The 20,947-nt window shown below is 48.3% G+C and overlaps 1 protein-coding gene across 5 annotated transcripts in view; it reads right to left on the reverse strand.

Moving 5' to 3' along the window:
- Window positions 1-5,796: 5,796 nt before the first annotated feature.
- Window positions 5,797-20,947, reverse strand: part of MYH10 (myosin heavy chain 10) — a 139,658-nt gene continuing 124,507 nt past the window's right edge. For all 5 annotated transcript variants that reach the window (XM_081219265.1, XM_081219261.1, XM_081219264.1 and 2 more), the window contains exons 32-41: window positions 20,589-20,801; window positions 18,798-19,010; window positions 17,596-17,757; window positions 12,849-12,977; window positions 12,400-12,488; window positions 11,398-11,521; window positions 11,121-11,329; window positions 9,685-9,793; window positions 8,145-8,317; window positions 5,797-7,379 (exon numbers count right to left, since the gene is read on the reverse strand). In XM_081219265.1, coding sequence (XP_081075391.1) covers window positions 7,235-7,379; window positions 8,145-8,317; window positions 9,685-9,793; window positions 11,121-11,329; window positions 11,398-11,521; window positions 12,400-12,488; window positions 12,849-12,977; window positions 17,596-17,757; window positions 18,798-19,010; window positions 20,589-20,801 — 1,566 coding nt within the window. In that variant the 3' untranslated portion in view covers window positions 5,797-7,234. The remainder of the gene's footprint in view (window positions 7,380-8,144; window positions 8,318-9,684; window positions 9,794-11,120; window positions 11,330-11,397; window positions 11,522-12,399; window positions 12,489-12,848; window positions 12,978-17,595; window positions 17,758-18,797; window positions 19,011-20,588; window positions 20,802-20,947) is intronic.

Consider the following 20,947-nt stretch of genomic DNA (forward strand, 5'->3'; position numbering starts at 1 on the left):
GTGTATCGCTTTTGCATCATGGTAGAATCAAAAAAAATCTTAAACCATTGTAAGTCAGTGACCCTCTGTATCTGGTTCAAGATGCTGCTTTGTACTTGCTCAAATAGAGCATTTGCTTCCTGGTATGAAAGTTCTACTAACTGCTTGCCTGTGTAGCTAAAGATCCTCTGAGTGGGTTCTCTTCCTAGGGCTGCTTGATTGCCAGGTTTGCGTGGCTCACACTGAAACCTTCAGGAATGAGCTGCCCCTGAGCTGGGTCCACATGTTCTCCCCTGTGTGGAGGGGGCTGATTTTCCAGGTGGCAAAGGACAGCTTCTTGTCCCAAGATACTTTCATCTCACCACCCATTCCCATCCCCTTGCTCCTGAAACGTCTTCCTACATAAAATAGGAGCCAGCTGAGTGGCCAGAAGCGATACCCCACCAACTCAGTGAGGAGCCAGAAGCCACAGCTGGGGTGTTGAGTCACAAGTAGGCAAGTGGCAACTAGATACAGTGACCTGGGCGCAGGATGAGCTGGTTTTGCCTCGGTCTCCAGACGGGAAGGCGGGCCCAGGGTTTAGGTGACTGGCCTAAGCTCACACAGCTGGTTCACGGAAGAGCCAGGTTTGGAAAGGAGCCCAGTGTTTTTCTGCTGTCTTCACCATCTTGTCAGACTCGAGGCCTCACTGGCCTTGACTCTGTCTCATGCCTCAGGAGGTGAGGTGATTTTGAACGTTTGGAAGTGATGTGCACGAAGGCGGCACAGCCTTTGCAGCAGGAGGAATGCGGCTCATCCACCCTCCTCTCCCAATCCTGTCTGTTGTGTGTAGACTGTTTCTCTCAGAAGCTGTCTTGGAGACGCCATTAGCATCTCCTGAGAGCCAAGGTGGAAGCTGGCACCTCTGGGGAAGGGGACATGACCTGGGGTGCGGCAGTGGCTTTGGGCAGCCTGTAGCCAGGTCTCTCCTGCCTGGCCGACACCGAGAATAGCTAGCCTGGCCGCTGGTGGGAACAGGGCCTGAGGGGGCTTGGGTCCAGGCTGTCAGTTGTCTGCACTGTTTGCCTAGAGGATGCTAAGATAAGCCTTTTCTACATTCTGACTTTTACTTCATGGGTTGTTTTTCTCTCTATATTTGCCTCAAAGTTTGAAACAAATTGAGAGCACTAGCTTGGCCTTTAAAATTTGAATGTGTTACTGAATTCTTTTCTAAAAATGGGAGCGGGGGCAGGAGGCATCTTTGCAAATCATCTTCCTGTGACTTAGAGCATCTTATCTAACAACTGGTCCCATGACTTAAAAATATGATATATGGGAATACAGTAGCCCTTTTTAAATTTTAAGGAAAAACAATCTCTAGTAAATATTAATGTAACAGACTTCTTTTATAAGATAGTGCATGTGAAGAGGCAAATTTGAAAACAGAGCGACGCTTACGGTGCTGGTGTTTTTATGCCACATGGGGTTATGATTTGGAGTCATGCTTTATCCTGCTGCCTGCCTGCACCCACAGGAGTTATATTAAGTGTTTGGAAACTGAACGGATGTTTCACTTGTTTACCTGTGGGGTGTTTTCTAATCCGGTATCAAGTTTGCTGCCCCCATTGAAATATGGACCTCCTGCCTGGGTCATGATATGCAGGTGGAGGCCTGGGAATGAGGGTGCTGGGCTGGCAGGACTGGGCAAGTTTTCTGTGTGTGGATCAACAGCGACGTCTGTGTGAGGCTCAGAGCCTTGTCAGTAGATGGAGCTATGAAGCACTGTTTTTTGGTTCCAAAAAAGGTGAGTGCTTTAACTGCCTACCCTCCCCAGCAAATCCTGCTGTCACCTAGAATTTAGGGGACTAGGTACACTTTTATATATTGGTGTCACTAAATTATCCTCTGTAAGTCTTGATTCAACCTAACAATGTGATAAGCTCTAACAGCTCTTCATCTATGGTAGTAAGAACAAACAAAATCAGTCTCAACAGTACTAATAGAAATGTCTGATGGCAGGGGAATGGAATGGTTGGGATGACTTATTAGCTGAACAAAAGACCACAGAGCCACTGAAATGTAAGTGTGCAGTCGTGCTAATCCATGGGAAATGGAAATGATCAGTGAGAAGAGGACACAAAATAGATGAACATGCAATTGCAGCTTTATAAAAAAAAATCAGAAGTGAAATGAAAAGATGAAAATAGTTTACTGTTTGTGGGTTCTAAATTTTCCTGTAAAGTTGCTCAAATTTTTTTTTTTTTTTTTTTTTTTTTTTGCGGTATGTGGGCCTCTCACTGTTGTGGCCTCTCCCGCTGTGGAGCACAGGCTCCGGACACGCAGGCTCAACGGCCATGGCTCATGGGCCAAGCTGCTCCGCGGCATGCGGGATCCTCCCAGACCGGGGCACGAACCCGTGTCCCCTGCATCGGCAGGCGGACTCCCAACCACTGCGCCACCAGGGAAGCCCAGTTGCTCAAATTTTTTAAAAATTGAAGTAACGAGACTGATTTTCTTTCACTGCCCCAGTTGGCCTAAAGACTTGTGCTGAGTAGTTCTGAGAGTTGACCAAGTAGCACAAAGCAGGGGGCTCCCTGACCTGCCAGATGACTGGGCTGAGTCATACTTGGGGAAATTTTAAAATGCAGGTTTCCCCAGGTTCCACCCCAGCACCGGCCTAGTGAGGAGAGTTCTGTATTTCATGGACTCTCAAACGCCAGCAATTATAAGACACACCTTTATTTTGTAAACCAGTAAGAAAAATGTGCCAGCTGGAACTATGAAAACGCCTATCGTTTAGACTTTGTATTTATTGAAAGTCTAAAAGACTTCTTTATGCAGACTTTCATCATATCACACTTAATTCATACACAAAAAGGAAAATGTGAGAGATACTCCTAAAACTTCATTGTGATTCCAGTGTTCTGAACTGCACTTTGACCCGGAGTTGTCCTTGTCCATTTTTCCCAAGCCGTGTCTTCCTCTACACCTGTGGTGAGCACTGGTGCTACAGAACTTCTGAAAAGCATATTCTACTGCCGACTCCGGAATTTTACTCAAAACTGCTGATACTCATTCTACAAGATCTGACGCTGGGCTTTATTGACCTTACCAGCAGTCACACAACCAACCACATGACAGCTGCCACCTCCTGAAAGTGATTATGAGATGCATGAGCTTACACATGTGAGAAGAGGAGCATCTTAGCTTCCTTTGAAGGAGCCAGCGCTCTGCTTGGATGTCTCAGTCAGACCCAGTGTTTAATAGTCTGATTATGTCACGTTACATCTTGAATAAGGCTTCATGACATCCAGTTAGCGGGGACGGATTCCATTATTGGCGACTTTGAAAAAAATAAACAGACCTCACTGCTGTCATTCATCAAACACGAATTTGTAGTCTTGGTGTTAGGGGTGAAGGATGTGTTCATACTTCGTGCATATGGTATGTAGGCACTTTTTTTTTTTTTTTTTTTTTTTTGGCGGTACGCGGGCTTCTCACTGTTGTGGCCTCTCCCGCTGTGGAGCACAGGCTCCGGATGTGCAGGCTCAGCGGCCATGGCTCACGGGCCCAGCCGCTCCACGGCATGTGGGATATTCCCGGACCGGGGCACGAACCTGTGTCCCCTGCATCGGCAGGCGGACGATCAACCACTGCGCCACCAGGGAAGCCCTAATTGCTGCTCTTTTTAATGCAGACATTCTAGGAAATTCTTTTAAATTACTTTGGTATGGATAACACATCTGTTCCTAGCCTGACTGTCCTGGGTATTCTGATATCAGAAAGACGAGTGCCCTATCACATTTCCTTCTGTCACCAATCTTCCCCATCCCTGGAAACCTCAATGAAGATGAAATGAGCTGGAAGACTGATTTCTTACAACCGGCCCTCCCTATGGCTCTGGGTATCACTGACCCATGGCCCCTTCCTCCTGACGCCAACGTTGCTATGACAATAGATATGTCTGTCAAGACTGTGGAAAAAGAGCTCACAGTTGTCTGACGCTAGGAACCACCATTTCCTGCCCTGCCCCTAAAAACAAACAAACAAAAAATCAAGTCACAGCAGGCCATAGGCTGGAATCTTTAGAAAGTGGAGACATGGCTCCGCTCCCCCTAGAGTGGTGGGTGAAGCCCGTGGCTGAGACCCGAGGCGAGTCCCCATCCACAAAAGCTTCCCAGTCGCTCTGGGAGGGACAAGATCTTCACCAAGAGCTTTCCCAAAGGCTGAGCATTTGCAAGAATGCTACGTCCTGTGCACGGTCAGGACCAGCCAGGCAGTCTACTTCCTCGTGTTAGCCACCTATCATTTGGAAATCTAGCAAATCATACAATTCTTTTCAGAAATCTAATATGAAACACTATAAAGGTATAATGACATGATGCCAGTTTCCAAAGACAACATTAACTGTAATTAAAGTGCCTACGGTCGGGCTTCCCTGGTGGCGCAGTGGTTGAGAGTTCGCCTGCCGATGCAGGGGACACGGGTTCGTGCCCCGGTCCGGGAAGATCCCACGTGCCACGGAGCGGCTCTGAAACGTGAGAGGCCACAACAGTGAGAGGCCCGCGTACTGCAAAAAAAAAAAAAAAACAACACAGCAACTATGGTGTGGCAAGGGCAGGCAGAGCATTTAAAATGTACGTGACAGAGTTAAAACCCCAGCAGAGCTCATCTAAACTTCATTTCCACAAAAGGCTAAGGCTTTCCCACGTCTTGCCTGAGCCCTTCCTCACGATGGACCATACACCTGTGGGATGGGAGCTGGCCTGTTACTTTGTCTTTGACACGCAGAGCCTGGCTCCCATCAGCTATCTTCCTTGTGCTTTAAATGCCCCGCGAATGTTTCACGAACTACCTTAGGCTATGATGGTGGTGGTCTGTTTAGTGAAGAAAGATCCTTGCTAGTTAGCATCTTTTTGGAATCATGGATTGGAATCTGTTCATGTAGATTATATGTTTCTCCTGATGGGCTGAGTAGTTGGGAAACAGTGTGACATTAACACCGGTTAAACCAGCCAGCAGGGAAGGATTCTTTTTGAGAAAAACAAGCCTCTGAATTCCACAAACCCCTGGACTGAGATATTGAATGCAGGGGTGAGAACACACCTGAGACACGGTAAGTGCAACTCACCTTTTTTCCCCTATGGTAGTGACACAGGAGAAAGGGAGCACTTTTGCCCATTTTTCACATCCCCACAACTGCCAAGCAGCCTAGGTATATAGTTCAGACCACCAGAACCAGCCTAAGCTGAGCATATCATGGAAAACCCCCCAGCATTCTCTACATGCTTGTGTTCCCCTAGTATTTCTCTCTGGCCTGTCCTAACTGGCTCACAGGTGCCCTTGGAGCTCGTTGCTGAATCCTCCCAAAAGCATGTTTAATGTGCATCCTGCCTGGAAATGTAGTCTGAAATGTCTCGGACCTCTTAATCCAGTAATGAGCTTCACTGGTTGGTGACCGGAAACCCTCCTCAAGGCTTCATCCTGCAGCCCTGGATTGCTCCCTTCTCCATTAACAGCTGGGGCTCCAGCAGCCCTTTCCTTCCTGATGCAGCTACACACGGAGGCCGTCGGTGAGAACAGGATCTGTCGCCAAGATTGCCCAGAGAATTAGCCCGTCGTCCGACAGTTTCTGCGAGTGCAGTGCCCTCAGATAAAAGCAGCCTGGCTGTCAGCATTTAAACTCTCTGTAGCTTCCAACCTCCAATCAGACCACAGGTGGGAAATCGCGAACAGAAGGTAAGAAAACAGATTTCACATTCACATGATTATTGTTTATTGAGGTCTGTTTATTCTCAACGGGTGCTTTTTCCTCCAAGTAAATAGAGCAGGCGTAAATATCTATAATGAATAAATTTATTGTCTTACAAAAGTCATTGTCTAGAAATATGGGAATACAAGAAAAGATATTTGCAGTCAGGTGTCTGGTGGTCAACAGCCAGTACAATTCATAAAGGGGAAAAATCAAAGATTCCAAACCCACATGACAAATTCTTCCTAACAGATGTTAAAGCTTTTAACCCAAAAGGTTTGTGTTTTCAAGCATGTTGCAGAGGATCAAGGATTTATAATTAACACTGATTCATTGTCACTGAATGTTTATAATACCACTTTGACTAGAGAGGTACATGATATATGAAGCACAGTCAAAACTTAATACATTAGATTGTTACAGAGGCAAATAATATATTTAACATTGTCTTAGTACTGTAGTGTCTAAGGCACTTTCTGTAATGTCAGTTTGATTAACTATCAACCAAAAACAGAATGCTAAATGTTCACTGTAACACTGTCCCAAGGGGGAGGGGAAAGGAGAAATCAAAAAGGAGTCACATCCACTGGCATGTCAACATTCAGGCAGGTGGCATCTCTTCTCGAGGTTCTGTCAACCTCACCAACAAACTTGGAACAAGTCTCGGACACAAAACCAATATTCCCATTTTGGGCTCAAAGCAGCGACTGAATTTGCAAGGTCAGCATGAGAGCCTGGCTGGCGAGGGAGGGTATCCCCCGAGCTTCTGCTCCGGGGCCTCAGGAGGCCCTCCTGAAGTCACTGTGATGGCTGCCCCCGGGGCCTCAGCTGGGTGGTGGTCGCTGTTCTTCCTATGCACAGACCGGGCCGAGGACAGTTCACGTGAAGAGATGGGGGCACACCACGACTCGAGGGAGGTGGGCATGGCCACCCCCCCACGGATGCCGCTTCCCCCCATCCAACCCACCCCTCCTCATCTCTCCAAAGCCCCTTTCACAGTTTGCTCACTGAAATAGTGTTGATCATTATTTGAAGGAAATGAGAGCTACAAGTGCAGTTTAGGTTCCACAACGTTCTAAGAGACTTGACGTGGCGGAGGAGGCAGGGGCCACATGAACACAGAACTAAGGTTAAGGTAGCTGTCCGTACGACAGAGCATGCAGAGCGACTGGGCAGCAACCCCGGGGCTGCCCCAGCGACCGGCAACGGGGTCTAGAGTTCGTTTGAAAAAGGGTTCTCTTCTTAACATGTATTATAAAATGGTCTCTTGATGGATATATGGAAAATAGACGCAATGGTGAGACGATCTGTTTAATATGTGTAGGTTTTGTGTATATATATATAAAAAGGGGAGCAACTGTACCTAAATCTGAAGCAGGAGACAGTTGTGCAGGCTGCAAGTCCTTAAGACACAGTTGATCTCTCAGGAAGGAGTCATGCGGTTCGCCAGTCCCCCAGATCTGCCGGGGCGCTGGGTGACTTCCTGCGTGTCCCTCGGTATCGCCTCCCCCGGCTTCCTCGGATCTACTCAGACTGGGGTGGCTGTGTCTCATTGACGTCACTGGTCTTACTTTCTGTGTCGTCATCCGACAGCTCCAGGGAAGCGCCCTCGATGTGCAGCTGGCGCCGGCCAGATCGGCTGGCAGAGAAGCTGATCGGGCCTCCTCGCCTGGAGAGCAAAGAAAGCGTGTGGGCACGACCGCAACAGCACGTGGCTGGCAAGTCGTTCAACCACCTGATGACTCAACCTCCTTGTGGGCAGATCAGGAACGGCTCCGGCTCCGTGCTTTCCCACCTCTCCCACACCCGCCTGCAGAACATCGTCCTGGGAGGGCCCCGGAGCCCTGGGGGTGGCTGGACTCAATCCCCTGCTCTGTGATGGACACACTGAGGAGAGCGCCACCTGCTCACCATGGGCCAGCCTCTCCCCAGAGGGTGGAGAATAAATGCTCTATTTTAGGCTTTGTGGGCCACCTAAGTAAGGTCTCTGTTGCACACTCTTGTCTTTTTACAGCCTTTATAAATGTAAACACCATTCTTAGCTCCCTGGCTGTACAGGAGAGCGGGGCACAGACAGGATCTGGCCCATAGGCCACGGTTTGCCAACACCCGTGCTAAGCTGTCCTTCTGGGGGAGAGAAGGTGTAGCCTTGGCTCCCCGTGTTCCGCCCTCACCCGGGACGCGGACAGACACCTGGGCTGGCTCTCAAGCCTCGAGCCGTGTATTCACACAGCCCACTAGGAAACGCGGAGCAAATGAGTGCGCCTGTTGCTCCTCCATCCTCAAGGACTACTGACGGTCAGGGATCCTGAACGGGTAAACAGGCAAGAACGAAGAGCTGGATAGGAGCCTGAGAAACCACTGCACCCAGAGCCCATGGACGCAGCTGTTTGCAGGCTCTGGGTGCGACCTCACGGAGGCCCGGGGCGCTCACCTCAGCCGGTTCTTCAGCGTGCTGACCTCGCGGCTCAGGCCCTCGTTGGCCTCGGTGGCGTCATCCAGTTCCCGCTGGAGTTTGCGCCGAGACGCGTTGGCACGTGTGGCTTCTTCCTCTGCCTCCTCCAGCTGCCGTTTGAGCTGCTTCATCCTGGCGTTGGCCTTCTCCATCTCGGGGAAGTTACAAGAACCAAGTCACACCAAACCGGTGAATCCAAATTCGGCATCGCTGCATCCTGAGTGTGTCAGCATAGGCCTCTGCCCTGCCAGCCACGCGAGTGCACACACGAGTGTACCCACACACACGACAGGCATATACATGTGCGAGTGTGCTGACACAAATGAGACTGGGGCCTGGCCCAAGGCCTTTTGACCAGCCTGCCGTTCTCAGTAAAACCATGTCTGTGCAGCAAATTATGCTAAAGGAAACTTAAAAAAACCCCGCTTTTCACCCCTGAGTTTTCTGCAGGAAAATGACGGTCTAATAGTCTAGTATCTTCACACGAGTGCCCTATGGGACTGTGAAAGGGAAGGGCTAGTCCGGCAAGACGCAGAAGAGCCAATGGTGTGGACAGTCTCCAACCCCAGGAGATGCTCCATTCATTTTACACCTCTTTTCAACACGTGTGTGTTGACGTTCCATTTGATTCAAGTACAAAGCCACTCTGGAAGACCTGACAGGAGAACTCAGCCTGCCCACTGGATCCCTCACTCCTGAACCACAGAGACTGGCCAGTGCCCTGCGGGTCCAGCTCACACCCACCCAGAACTGCCCTCGGTGTTGCTAGGCCCTGAGCGTGGGGCTGGGCTGGGTGCCCAACTGGAGCAGGGGAGGAGGAGAGGAGGATCTGGGCCAGAGGCAGTGGATCCTCAGCTCCAGCCACGGCGACAGGTCTCAGAGAGGACCGAGAGCCAGAGGAGAACACAGCCCCCACCCGGGTTTTAGCCAGTGCAGACCTGACCACAGTCCAAAGCCCTATCAGCACATGCCCTTGGCACTGAGAAAAGATGCCTGGACGCAGACGAGGAGGACCACTCGGGTTCCATAGGCGGTACATTTGCTTTCTCTTCCCTTTCCATTCAACACCTCCTGTATCCACCCCTCCATCCAGCATATTCACTGACGGCCGGCTGTGCCCAGAACTATTCTAGGCATTCAAGAGACGACAGTGGGTGAAACAGGCAGAAATCTCTGCACTCATGTAGCGTCCATTCTAGCGATAACTTTAAGGTCAGTCCAGGCCTCACACTTCAAGCCTTCCTGACGCGCTCTCGCCCACCCCTTGCCTGTATCTGGGGCACTTGGGACTCACGGGGCAGGGCCAGGTCCTAATCACCTCTGTATTCCCAGCACCCTGGGAGTGAGTGGCAGGAACGAGGAACAGCACATGTTTGTTGAAACGTTAGAATTAAGAGTTTCAAATAGCTCTTCCTCATTCAGCTAGTCAAATGGTAACATGGCTGGTTTTGCATCCATCTCCTTGCTACAGCATTTAGAGTGGAAGATGTGTTCCTCCTACCCTGCCTTCTGCCCTTACCTGTTCTTTATACTGATCGGCATGGCGGCGTTCATCCTCAACCTGCATGAAGATTTCCTTCAGCTTCTTCTCGGTACGACGGACTAGTTTGTTGGCGGCTGCTCTTTCCCTACGAAAATGAAAACGATCAACACGTTAGTCTTCGCAATTCTTGAAATGAAGATTTTTTTAAAGTCCTTTTCTCTGGGAGATGGCATTTGTTAGAGTGCTTTCCGGGACCTCTGTATCATCGTGATCAATGTGGCCCAGAAACTTTTCCTTTCTCGTCAAACTATGGATTGCCTTTAATGTATTCTAACGCTTGACAGGTAGAAAAACTGCATTATTCCTTCACACAGATGTTAATCACTTTATTTAGTGATCTACCAAAGATCAAATGTTACACACAAGCTACCTGTCACTTATTTGAGTGTAGAGTTTTTGAAGACAAAAACCTTAGTTGGTTACTCTAATCCCCTAACTAACTTTTCAGCCTGGAAAACAAAACAAAGACTCAATTTATTAGGCGATGGTTTCAATTTAAAAGTTACTGACTACGTACGAAGATGCTAGAGCAGCTGACACTGAAACAACGCCCCCATCCCTCCACGCTTCACGTAGGAGTCAAAGCACCATGTTTCTAGACAGGCCTCCACTGTCCCACATGAAGCAGAGGTAGCTTATTTGGAGGACTCCACTGAAAACAGAACAAGTTCTTTTGTTCCTCCACAAATGTTATGCAAAAAGGATAGTGATGGAGTCAGCTGAAAGGGCGAGTCATGTTAATTACAGCCAACAGCAAACAAACCCTTAACTGTTAGAGTTGAGTGCAGGGGCAAGTCTGGGATGCCGGTTGCAGAGGATGTCAGGCTCTGAGCACAGACCCCTGCATTTCTAGGCCCCAAGCTCCCCGACAGGAGGGTGAGCCGAAGGGCTGCTCCAGCCCTGGCAGTCTGGGATTTCTCTTCTAACAGATTTGTAAATGCCTCCCAAAAGCTGTATTGTGCAACTCCTCAGGAGTTTCAGAACGGTTTACGACAACAGAATGGAAACCATTGAGCAGTCCCTTCCTCAGGGAGAAAAAAGCTTGTATTTTTGTCATACTGCATTTCTTCTCTGCCAACAAATAGTAGCATTTCAGGGGATGCCACCAACTCGGGCAATCAACTTCGGGTAGAGATGTAAACTATGGCACCAGGAGGTCACGGGGCACAGTGTGATGAGCCCTCAGCTGAGTCCGGGAAGAGCTGACAGGGGAGCCCAGCACACCCTGAGGGCTCACACCACCTTCTCTCTGGTTACACGTGTTCTTGTCATTCTTCCCCTGCCAAGGGAGCTCCCATGGGACAAGGGGCATGTCTGTGTCATCTCTGACTCACAGGCTAAACCTGGACCTGGTCTGTAGCAGAGACACTGTAAAAACCTTTCTTTGGTTTACAGCAGCAAAAACCTCTTACTTGGCCTCCTGCTCAAGCTGCTCCTCCAACTGCCCGATCTTGGCTTCCAGGGCTGAGATGGTGGCCTTGAACTTGGACTTGACAGCGCCCTCCAGCTCCTGCAGCTTGGCCTTCAGCTCCTTGTTCTGCCGCTCCAGCTGCTGGCGCGCGTTGTCGCTCTTCTGGGCGGCGCTGCGCTCGGCCGCCAGCTCTGCGTTCAGCGTGTCCACCTGGAGAGGAGGTGGGTGAGTCGTGTGGGGGTGGCGCGGCCCTCCCGGGGCGGCCGCCGCGCGCCCACCTGCAGCGTGGCCTTGCGGAAGCGGTCGTTGAGCAGCTCCAGGTTGCTCTGCTCCTCTTCCAGCTCCTCCTCCAGCTGCGCTATCCGCGCCTCCAGACGCCGCTTCTCATCCAGCAGCGCAGACCTGCCGGGCGGGGAGGCGACAGCTCGCACGGGAAACTCCCAGAGGGCGCCTCCACCCACCCTGCTGCTGGAAGCCCAGCAGCCTTGTTGACTTTTCTCTTTCCTCTGTTCCCACCCCAATCCGCCAGGCCTAGCTGGTTACGCTTCCAAACACACCACCCACTTCTCTCCATCCCCAGGCCTACCACCCAGGCCAGGCCCCATCATCTCTCGTCTGGACCGGTGTGTGTGTAGCCTTCCAGCTGACCGCCCTGCTGCCTTCTCCAGCTCTTCTCGGCCGCCAATGTCAGCTTTAAAAGTGTAAAAACATCCTGGCATTCCCTAGCTTTTCTAGTGCACCGAGATCAAATGCCAGGTCCAAATGATGGTGTGCTAGAAAATGACCATGATGAATACTCAGTACAGTAATTAAATGGAGAAAGCAACCTCTTAATTGGGGGAAAAAAAAAAAAAAAGGACTTAATGAAAAATGCATCCAGGGTAAGGTAAGTCTAAGGAATGTGCTTGTCAAACCTAATGAATCTGAAAGTGAGAACTTGCATTGCAAGGCTGTGCACCCTATGGAAACCAGGTTGGTTCTGAATGTCTTTCCTGCACACCTATGTGGCCATGACTGGCACAGGGAGGTGCGACCTGCCGGGGTTGTGCAGCCAGCCAGGGGCCGAGGCAGCCCGGAGGCTCAGCATCTCGTGCTCATCTTTCCAGACTTTGAACAGATGAGCAAACCAACTACTGACTCCTAGATGCCAGACGACCCCCATGGCTGTCTCAGTGCCACGGGCATGCCCCAGGGGAATGGGCCCAGTGCCCATGAAGATGAGGGGGCCACCACTGATCGTGAGATGCCCGCCCCTTCCCACCTGCTGCCAGGAGACTCACTTGCCAGAGGCGCTGTTGGCGATCTCATCCGCCAGCTCATCTCTCTCCTGCTCGGCGTGTCGGCGGGCTCGCTCAGATGAGGCAAGTTCCTGAATAAGTTCAGACCGTGATTGAAGCTCTGGCTGTTAACAGTTTCCTCAAGTGTGAAATCCGACAGCGCCTGTAGCTGCTGCCACCTTGCTCAAGGCACTAAGTGCGCCTCAAATTGCAGTCAGATTTGAGAAATTACCCATCAACTTCTCTGACGTTAGCCACGTGGAACAGTGTCAAAGTATGACCACTTTGTTTGCCCAACTGAAGCAGTAAGATGGTCCAGTACCATATTAAACATGAATAGTGAAATTACACTAGGCTACAAAGACACTAAAATATATTTATCTGGTCTTAGAGAAATTTCAAGGGCAGGTATTTTTTTTTAAACAAATGGGTGAATAAGTAAACAAACAAACCTCCTGCAGTTGAAGGATTTCTGCTTCCAGACTCTTCAGTTTCTTTTCACTCTCTTTGGACTGAGCAAAAATCTCATCCCGGGACGCACGAGCTTCTTCTAATTCACGTTGGTAGTCCTTCATCTGAGCCTAAGATTCAATAGGAAGAAAGTTTTGGGGTAGTGTCCATTCTTAGTTTTTAAACATATGATATTTTCCTCCAGATTATAATATATATGCATTTATTATAAATATAAAAGTATGTGGAAGTGACAGAATAAGAAAACATTCAGGCCAATATCCCTTATGAATACAGATGTAAACATCCTCAACAAAATAGTAACCAATTGAATCCATCAACATATTAAAAGAATTATACATTGTGTATATTTATATACCATTATATCCCACCATCCAAGTGGGATTTATCTGAGGAATGCAATGTTGATTTGATATCCAAAAAATGAATTAACTATATGATCATCTCAATAAATGCAGAAGAAGCATTTGACAAAATCTAACACCTTTTCAATATAAAAACGCTCAGTAAACTGAAGGGAACTCTGATAAAGGGCATCAGTGAAAAACTAACAGCTAATGTACTTAACGGTCAAAGACTGAATGCCTTCCTCTAAGATGAGCAATGAGGGCCTCCCTGGTGGCGCAGTGGTTGAGAGTCCGCCTGCCGATGCAGGGGATACGGGTTCGTGCCCCGGTCTGGGAGGATCCCATGTGCCGCGGAGCGGCTGGGCCCGTGAGCCATGGCCTCTGGGCCTGCGCGTCCGGAGCCTGTGCTCCGCAACGGGAGAGGCCACAACAGTGAGAGGCCCGCATACCGCAAAAAAAAAAAAAAAAAAAAAAAAAAGATGAGCAATGAGACAGGGATGCCTGACCTCGCCCCTTCTGTATAGCACTGTAATGGAGATTCTAGTCAAAGCAGTTAGGCCAAGACAAAGAAAAGACATTCAGATTGGAAAAGAAGAAGTAAAACTAGCTCAATGTGCAGACGATATAACCTTATATATTGAAAATCTTAAGGAATCCACTAAAACACGGTTAGAACTAATACACGAGTTCAGTGAGGCCGCAGCCTACAGGACCGACACGGTCAGCTCTCCCTACCCGTGAGGTCCACAGCCGTGGACCAACCCGCAGTGGATCAGAAGTACTCAGGGGAAAAAATTCTCAGAAAGTTCCTAAAAGCAAAACTTGAATTTGCCACATGGGCAGCTATTTATATATCGTTCACCTTGTATTAGGTAGCATTATAAGTAATCGAGACGATTTAAAGTATACAAGAGGATATGCATAGGTTATATGCAAATAATACACCGTTTTAGCAGGGTACTTAGGGAGGGAAGGAGAGACCTTTTTTTCTTGGCCCCCCCCCCCACTTTTTTGGGCTGTGCTGCACGGCATGTGGGATCTTAGTTCCCTGACCAGGGATCGAACCTGTGCCCCCTGCAGTGGAAGCGCGGATGCCAGGGAAATCCCAATACACCCTTTTACATCAGGGACTTGAGCATCTGAGGATTTTGGTATCCATGGAGTAGGGGGGTCCTGGAACCAATCCCCCTTGGATACCAAAGGACAACTGTACAAAAATCAATTATATTTCTATATACTGACTATAAACATTCTAAATATTAACAAAGCAATGACACTTAGCATCAAAAAGGATAAAATTTAGCTGAAGTATAAGACTTGTACACCAGAAACTATAAAGTAAAGCATCGTTGAAAAAAAATTAAAGAATAGCAAAATGAGTGGAACGATAGCAATGTACTGTTAAGATGGCAATACTCTCCAAGTTGATCTTCCAAGTCAACACAATATAAGAATCCAAGTGGGGGGCTTTGGGGGTTGGGGGGGAGGCAGAAATTGACAAGTTGATCCTAAATGGAATTGCAAGGAACCCAGAATACAGTCATGAAAAGGAAGAACAAAGTTGGAGAAGTCACACTTTCCAACCACAAAACCTGCAGAGCTACAGTAATCAAGACTGTGTAGTACTGGTGGAAGGACAGACATAGAGATCAATGGAATTAGGACTGAGAGTCCAGAAATAAACACAAGTCTATGGTCAGCTGATTTTTGACAAGCGTGCCAAGGCAATTCAAGGGGGGGAAGACTAGTCTTTTTAACAAGTGGTGCTGGGACAACTGGATATTCATATCCGAAAGAATGAAATGGGGTTCATGTAGGAAACCATATAACAAAAATTAACTCGAAATGGATTCAGAAAAAGAGCTAAAAATATAAAACTCTTAGGAGAAAACACAGGACTAAATCTTCAGGACCTTGGATTAGGCAGTGGTTTCACAGACATAACAAAAACAGGAGAAACAAAAGAAAAGATAAATTGGATTCCATCAAAATTAAAAACTTTTGTGCTGTAAACAATACCATTGAGGGAGTGAATAGATAATCTAGACAATGAAAGAAAATATTTGGAAACTGTGTATCTCCTACGAAACATCCAGAATATATACAGAAATGTTACAACTCAATTACTGAAGACAACTCAAAAGCTTAGCAGAGGACTGAAAGACATTTTTTCCCACATATGATATTGGCCAATAAGCACATGTAAAGCTTTTCAACATCATTTGTCATTAGGGAAATGCAAATCAAAACCACAATGAAGGACTTTGCTTGTGGTGCAGTGGTTAAGAATCTGCCTGCCACTGCAGGGGACACGGGTTCGAGCCCTGGTCCGGGAAGACCCCCACATGCTGCAGAGCAACTAAGCCCGTGTGCCCCAACTCCTGAGCCTGCGCTCTAGAGCCCACGAGCCACAACTACTGAGCCTGTGTGCCACAACTACTGAAGCCCACGTGCCTAGAGCCTGTGCTCCACAACAGAGAAGGCACCGCAATGAGAAGCCTGTGCACCGCAACGAAGAGTAGCCCCTGCTCGCCGCAACTAGAGAAAGCCCGTGTGCAGCAACGAGGACCCAACACAGCCAAATGTAAATAAATAAATTTATATTTAAAAAAACCCCACAATGAGATACCACTTCATACCCACTGGGATGGCTATAATTAAAAGATGGACACTAGCAACTGTTGGTGAGGATGCAGAGAAACTGGAATCCTCATACATAGCTGGTAGGAATGTAAAATGTCGCCGTGGAAAGACCTGGCAGTTCCTCAAAGTTAAACAGAATTACCGTATAACCTAGCAATTCCATTCCTAGGTATATACCCAAGAAAATTGAAAACACACATCCACACAAATATATGTGAATGTTCATAGCAGCAGTATTCATAGTAGCTAAAAAGTCAAAATAACTCAATTGCCAACTAATGAATGGATTAATAAAAAAAATATGGTATGTCCAAACAGTGGAATATTATTTGGTAATAAAAAGGAGTGAAGTACTTATTTATGCTACAACATGGTGAACCTTGAAAACATGCTAAGTGAAAGAAGCTGGTCACAAAAAGCCATATTGTAGGATTCCATTTATATGACATGTCCAGCATAGGCAAATCTATAGAGACAGAAAGTAGATTAGTGGTTGATCAATGTTGGATGTGGCAGAGATAGTGTGGAGTCACAGCTAATGGGCACAGGGTCTCTTTTAGAGGGAACCAAAATGTCCAAAATGAGATAGTGGGTGATGCTTGCACAGCCCCTATGAATATTCTAAAAAACAGCAAAAACACTTTCAATGGGTAAATTGAATGTTGTATGAATTATATCTCCATAAAGCTGTTAAAGTCACAGTAATATAATTTATATTCTTTGTAATTAGCTGGTCAAAGTAAAAACCTTTGTATTTAGCTTTTTAAAAAAGTGTAAGGAAGCAAATAAGTTACTCATAAATCTATTATCCAGAGATGATTTTTCCTTCTAAACTTTGTTTCTAAGTGTGTGTATCTACATGTCTATATATAGAAGTTTACACACGTGTGCTGAGTTACAAACTGAACTGCCCTCCCTACACTGTATCTTCCTGTGTCACTGCATACATATCCCCATCATTTGAATGGCCGGCAGTCCACCTACATTTAGGTTATTTCCATTTTTGCCATCATAGATAACACTTCAGCTACGATCTTTGTATGTAAGTACTTCTCCTCGTATTTATATTTTGTTAGAATAAATTTTCAAGATGCGGAATCACCAAGGTCAAAGGAATGGAGACTTTCTAAAGCTTCTGTCCTAACAAACTTCCCTCCAGGGAAGTTGTGCCTACTTATATGAAAGGGCCCATCACATCCTGCCAATACCGTGAGTTACTACAGAAATCACTTTTTGTCACTGTGATAGTGAAAACCGGCACACCATCTGGGTAGCAAAAGTGATGATTCAATGAGACGGAAAGGCTCACTAAAGCTCACGGCGCTAGCGCAGGGAAGTCGACACTACTCTCCTCTCGGTGGCTCTGTGGCTGCATGTTTAGTTGAGCATCAGAGGCTGTTCAGAGCCCCAAAAGCTTGTCCCCGGTGGTGGCCCGCCCCCCCCCCGCTGGTGACTCCACCCCGATCAGTCCAAGTGGGGCAAACTCTGGCCCACTGTAGACACTGGAGCTACACACGTGCCATCTTTATGGCCTGTGGCCCCCACCCACAGCCGAGGCTGACGGCTGCACTGTGCTCTCTGCAGGGGTGACCTGGCAACCCTGAGCCTGCGGGCAAGATGGCAGGCTGGGTGCTGCCCAGAGCCCTTCTCCCCAGCTTCACGGGCCATGTTGCGCTTGATCTAAGTAGGGCCAGATGGCACCTACCACCACCAAAGACGGACGGCTGGCCGCACTTACCTGAAGTTTGCGGAGCTGCTTGATCACTTCATCCCTAGCTTTGTTTGCAGCCTCGATTTGAGCTTCCAGGTCCTTCAGGTCTATTTCCATTTTCTTCTTTGAGGCGACAGCAAGGGCCCGCTGTTTCCGCTCATCCTCCAGCTCAGCCTCCAGCTCCCGCACCTAATGGACCGCATTGGGTTACGTCTGCTCAGACCCAGGTGCCCGCACAGAGAACCGGCACAGGAGGGCTCGGGTTACTCTGGAAAGCTGCTGCCTGCCACTGGGCAGTTATTACTATTATTAGCAGTTAATTTGTACAGAGAGGTCTTTAACCACCACCACTGGTACAAACCGTTTCCACTGACCACAGCAAAGGCACGTAAGGAGGCTCATGGTCTTGGTGATGCAACGAGACTGGCCCACGTGCCCAGAGCAGAGGTCTCGGGCCAGCACCCCATGGGCAAGCCAGCCAGGATGCAGACCCTCCAGCCCCCGTCGGGCCTTCAGGTGACACACCCTGCTAAGTCCATTCTGAATTCCTGACCCACAGAAACTCAGTTAATGCATGTTGTTTTCAGTCACTAAGTTTGAGGTAATTTGTTATCTAGCAGTAAATGACTAATAAAATAAGTATTAGTGGACTGCAACTAACAAAGGAAAATTAAATATATCTCAGATCCAAGACTTGATACCATGAACTCCAAGGGACTGAGAAAATATCCACAATTAATTTTTAAAGTAAACTTTTAAATTAGAAGTTTAATAGGCACTCAGGAAAGTATATAAATCATAAGTGCCCAAGCAACTTCTTAAAATTAAAAAAAATGTAAATACCTAGAGGTTTCCCTTTAAAGAGTGGCTTAATGAGGACGTGTGATCTGACCTTCGGAATACTCTGAATCACCTTGTCAGGTACATACTGATTCTTCCCTTTATCGATACTCATGAGACTCACAGAACTTGAACCTGACTACATAGCCCTGGGGATTCCACTAAGAGCTTTTCAATGGATATCCTGGCTTGTAAGTAGCAGTGGTATTATCTGAGAAATAGGAAATCAAAACCAGTTGTATTACGTTTTAAAGAATAAAATTATCAAATGGCCAAATAAATTTCCTCCAGCTGATATGTTCCAATGTGAATGAATAAGATATTGACCCAAAACTGGGCTTTGAGGACAAACCAGTTCCTGTTCCGGGGGCCACTCTTCCAGGACCTACCTGTTTAATGAGTAGCCGCTTCTTTTCCTCGTTCTGCTCATCTCTGGTCTGCAAGTCCCTCTCGAACTGGGCCTTCATGGCCTGCATGTTGACCTCCAGGCGAAGCTTGGCGTCTTCTGTAGCCTGAAGCTCATCTTCCAGCTCTTCCAGCTGGGTCCTCATTTCCTCCACCTGCTGCTCTAGGGCCCGTTTGGATTTTTCAAGTTCATGAACCTAGACCACAGGAAGCACAGGGAGGGGATGACCCTTGGTGGAGGGACAAGCAAGGACAGCAGTTCCTGTTTTATAGGCACCCCACCCCCATATACATCCTCCCCTCCCACTGCAGCTACACTAGTCCTCGTTTCAGAGCGCGCCATCTGAATGACAGGCCTGATTTCTTTATTCACGTGTGCTCTAGAGTCGATCATTACTCTCCCATGACCTTGAAGCCGAGAGATCTTTAAAAGCCATGAACAATAAAAAGAGCATGGTGTCAGGGGAATCGCCTGTTGACTGGCCATTGGCCTGAGGTCTGTGTCTAACACAGTACATCCCTCTTGCTGTGGAAAAGGTCATTTGTATTGAAAATGCACATGTGGAGACTTACATACTAGGTGTGTGAGGCCCGCAAAGCAGGGTACAGTGAAAAAGAGGTTTGACCTTTCTCTGCACAAAGATCCCCACCACACACGTTTACTAAGTTCTCGGTGCCAAGCGCTGTGCTGGGTGCTCCCCCCTTCACGTCCCCTCTGATCCTGGAGACAATCCTCAGGCAGGCGTGCGCAGGTGCTATTATTATGTGTGCCTTTGGGGTTCACTGCCATGTTGTCAGTTCTCACGCGGGCAGGAGAAGCCTTACAGCGTGAGGAGGGCCTGTGTCTCTTAGTGTCCGGCACTTCACGGGCACACAGGAAACGCTTGTGGAATGAATGTGGGACTGTCGTTTGTTCTAAAGAAAACTAATACGGAACAAGAAAATGGAATCAGTGGTGGAATTCTCTCTCTACATTTTACTATGTAACCCTGGCCATTTCTACTCTAGGAGGCCTCTTCTTGTCCACGGGGCCGGTCCCCAGGCTGTAGGAGACTCAGCAGGAAGGTAGGACAGTCCTTCCTCCCTTATGATGTGGCCAGAGAGTCCGTGTCCCAGGAAAATGAGCTTTTATCTTTAGAGAGGACTTTATGCATTTCAGAGCAAGGCTGCAACAGCTTCATGAAATAGGCAAGTATCACGTCCATTTGACAGAAGAGGAAACTTAGGCTTAGACAGGTTAAGTGGGAGCTTGGGGGAGACTCAAGCCCCGAACCTGTTCTGACCCCCAAGCCTGGGTCCCCATCACTATCCTCAACACCTCGTACACTAGGGGAGGGGGGTAGGGTAAATAAAAATCACAGCAGCTCTTGGGGAAGGCGTGTGCAGTGGGAGGACAAGGGCGTCCCACCTGGCTCCCCTCCAGCTTCCCCACTCGGTGCAGGAGACAGATCCCACTACCCTCAGTCTGAGGGGACTTCAGGTACTTGCGTTTGATAACCACCTGAGACTCAGGAACAGAGAAACCCTTCATTTAAAGGACCCCTGCCAGGATGCAGCTTAGGGCGGGGAGGGCCCGTGAAAGCGACAAGAACTCCCCGCCTGGCTTTGGCACAGGTAACCAAGAACAGACTGCAGAAAACCTGATGGCTTATCCTGGAGTCTTTAACCCCCTAATTATATACAGGCCAAGACACTCCTAGTCCGCTTCACTGTAGGGCTGGGCCTTCCCAGAGTCGCCTGCCTGCCCCGAAGGCACCGGTCCCCAGGACACTCACGTTCTTGCCCACGTCATCCTTGGAGCTCATCAGGTCCTCCATATCTGCCCGCAGCTGCTTATTCTGCCGCTCAGACTCTTCCTTGGCCTCCAGGGCCTCCTCAAGGGCGCGGGCCAGGGACAGGGCTTTGGTTTCCTTCTCTCTGGCCTCTGCTTCGGCCCGGTCTCGCTCTTCCGCGTAGCGGGCAGAGATGTTCTTCTCTTCTGCTAACAGCTACACGGGATGGCGTTGGGAAACAGTAAAAATCGATTTCAAAAGCAAGAGAGACTCCTCTCATTTGCTATGTGCCTGAATTATTGCTAAGAATATCAGGGGTGTTCTCCTGTTTCCTTCTTTATGCTGGTCTGCTTTTTCCAATT

This window comes from Mesoplodon bidens (genome assembly GCF_964165515.1).
Source record: "Mesoplodon bidens genome assembly, chromosome: 19".
In the NCBI taxonomy this organism is placed as follows: Eukaryota; Metazoa; Chordata; class Mammalia; order Artiodactyla; family Ziphiidae; genus Mesoplodon; species Mesoplodon bidens.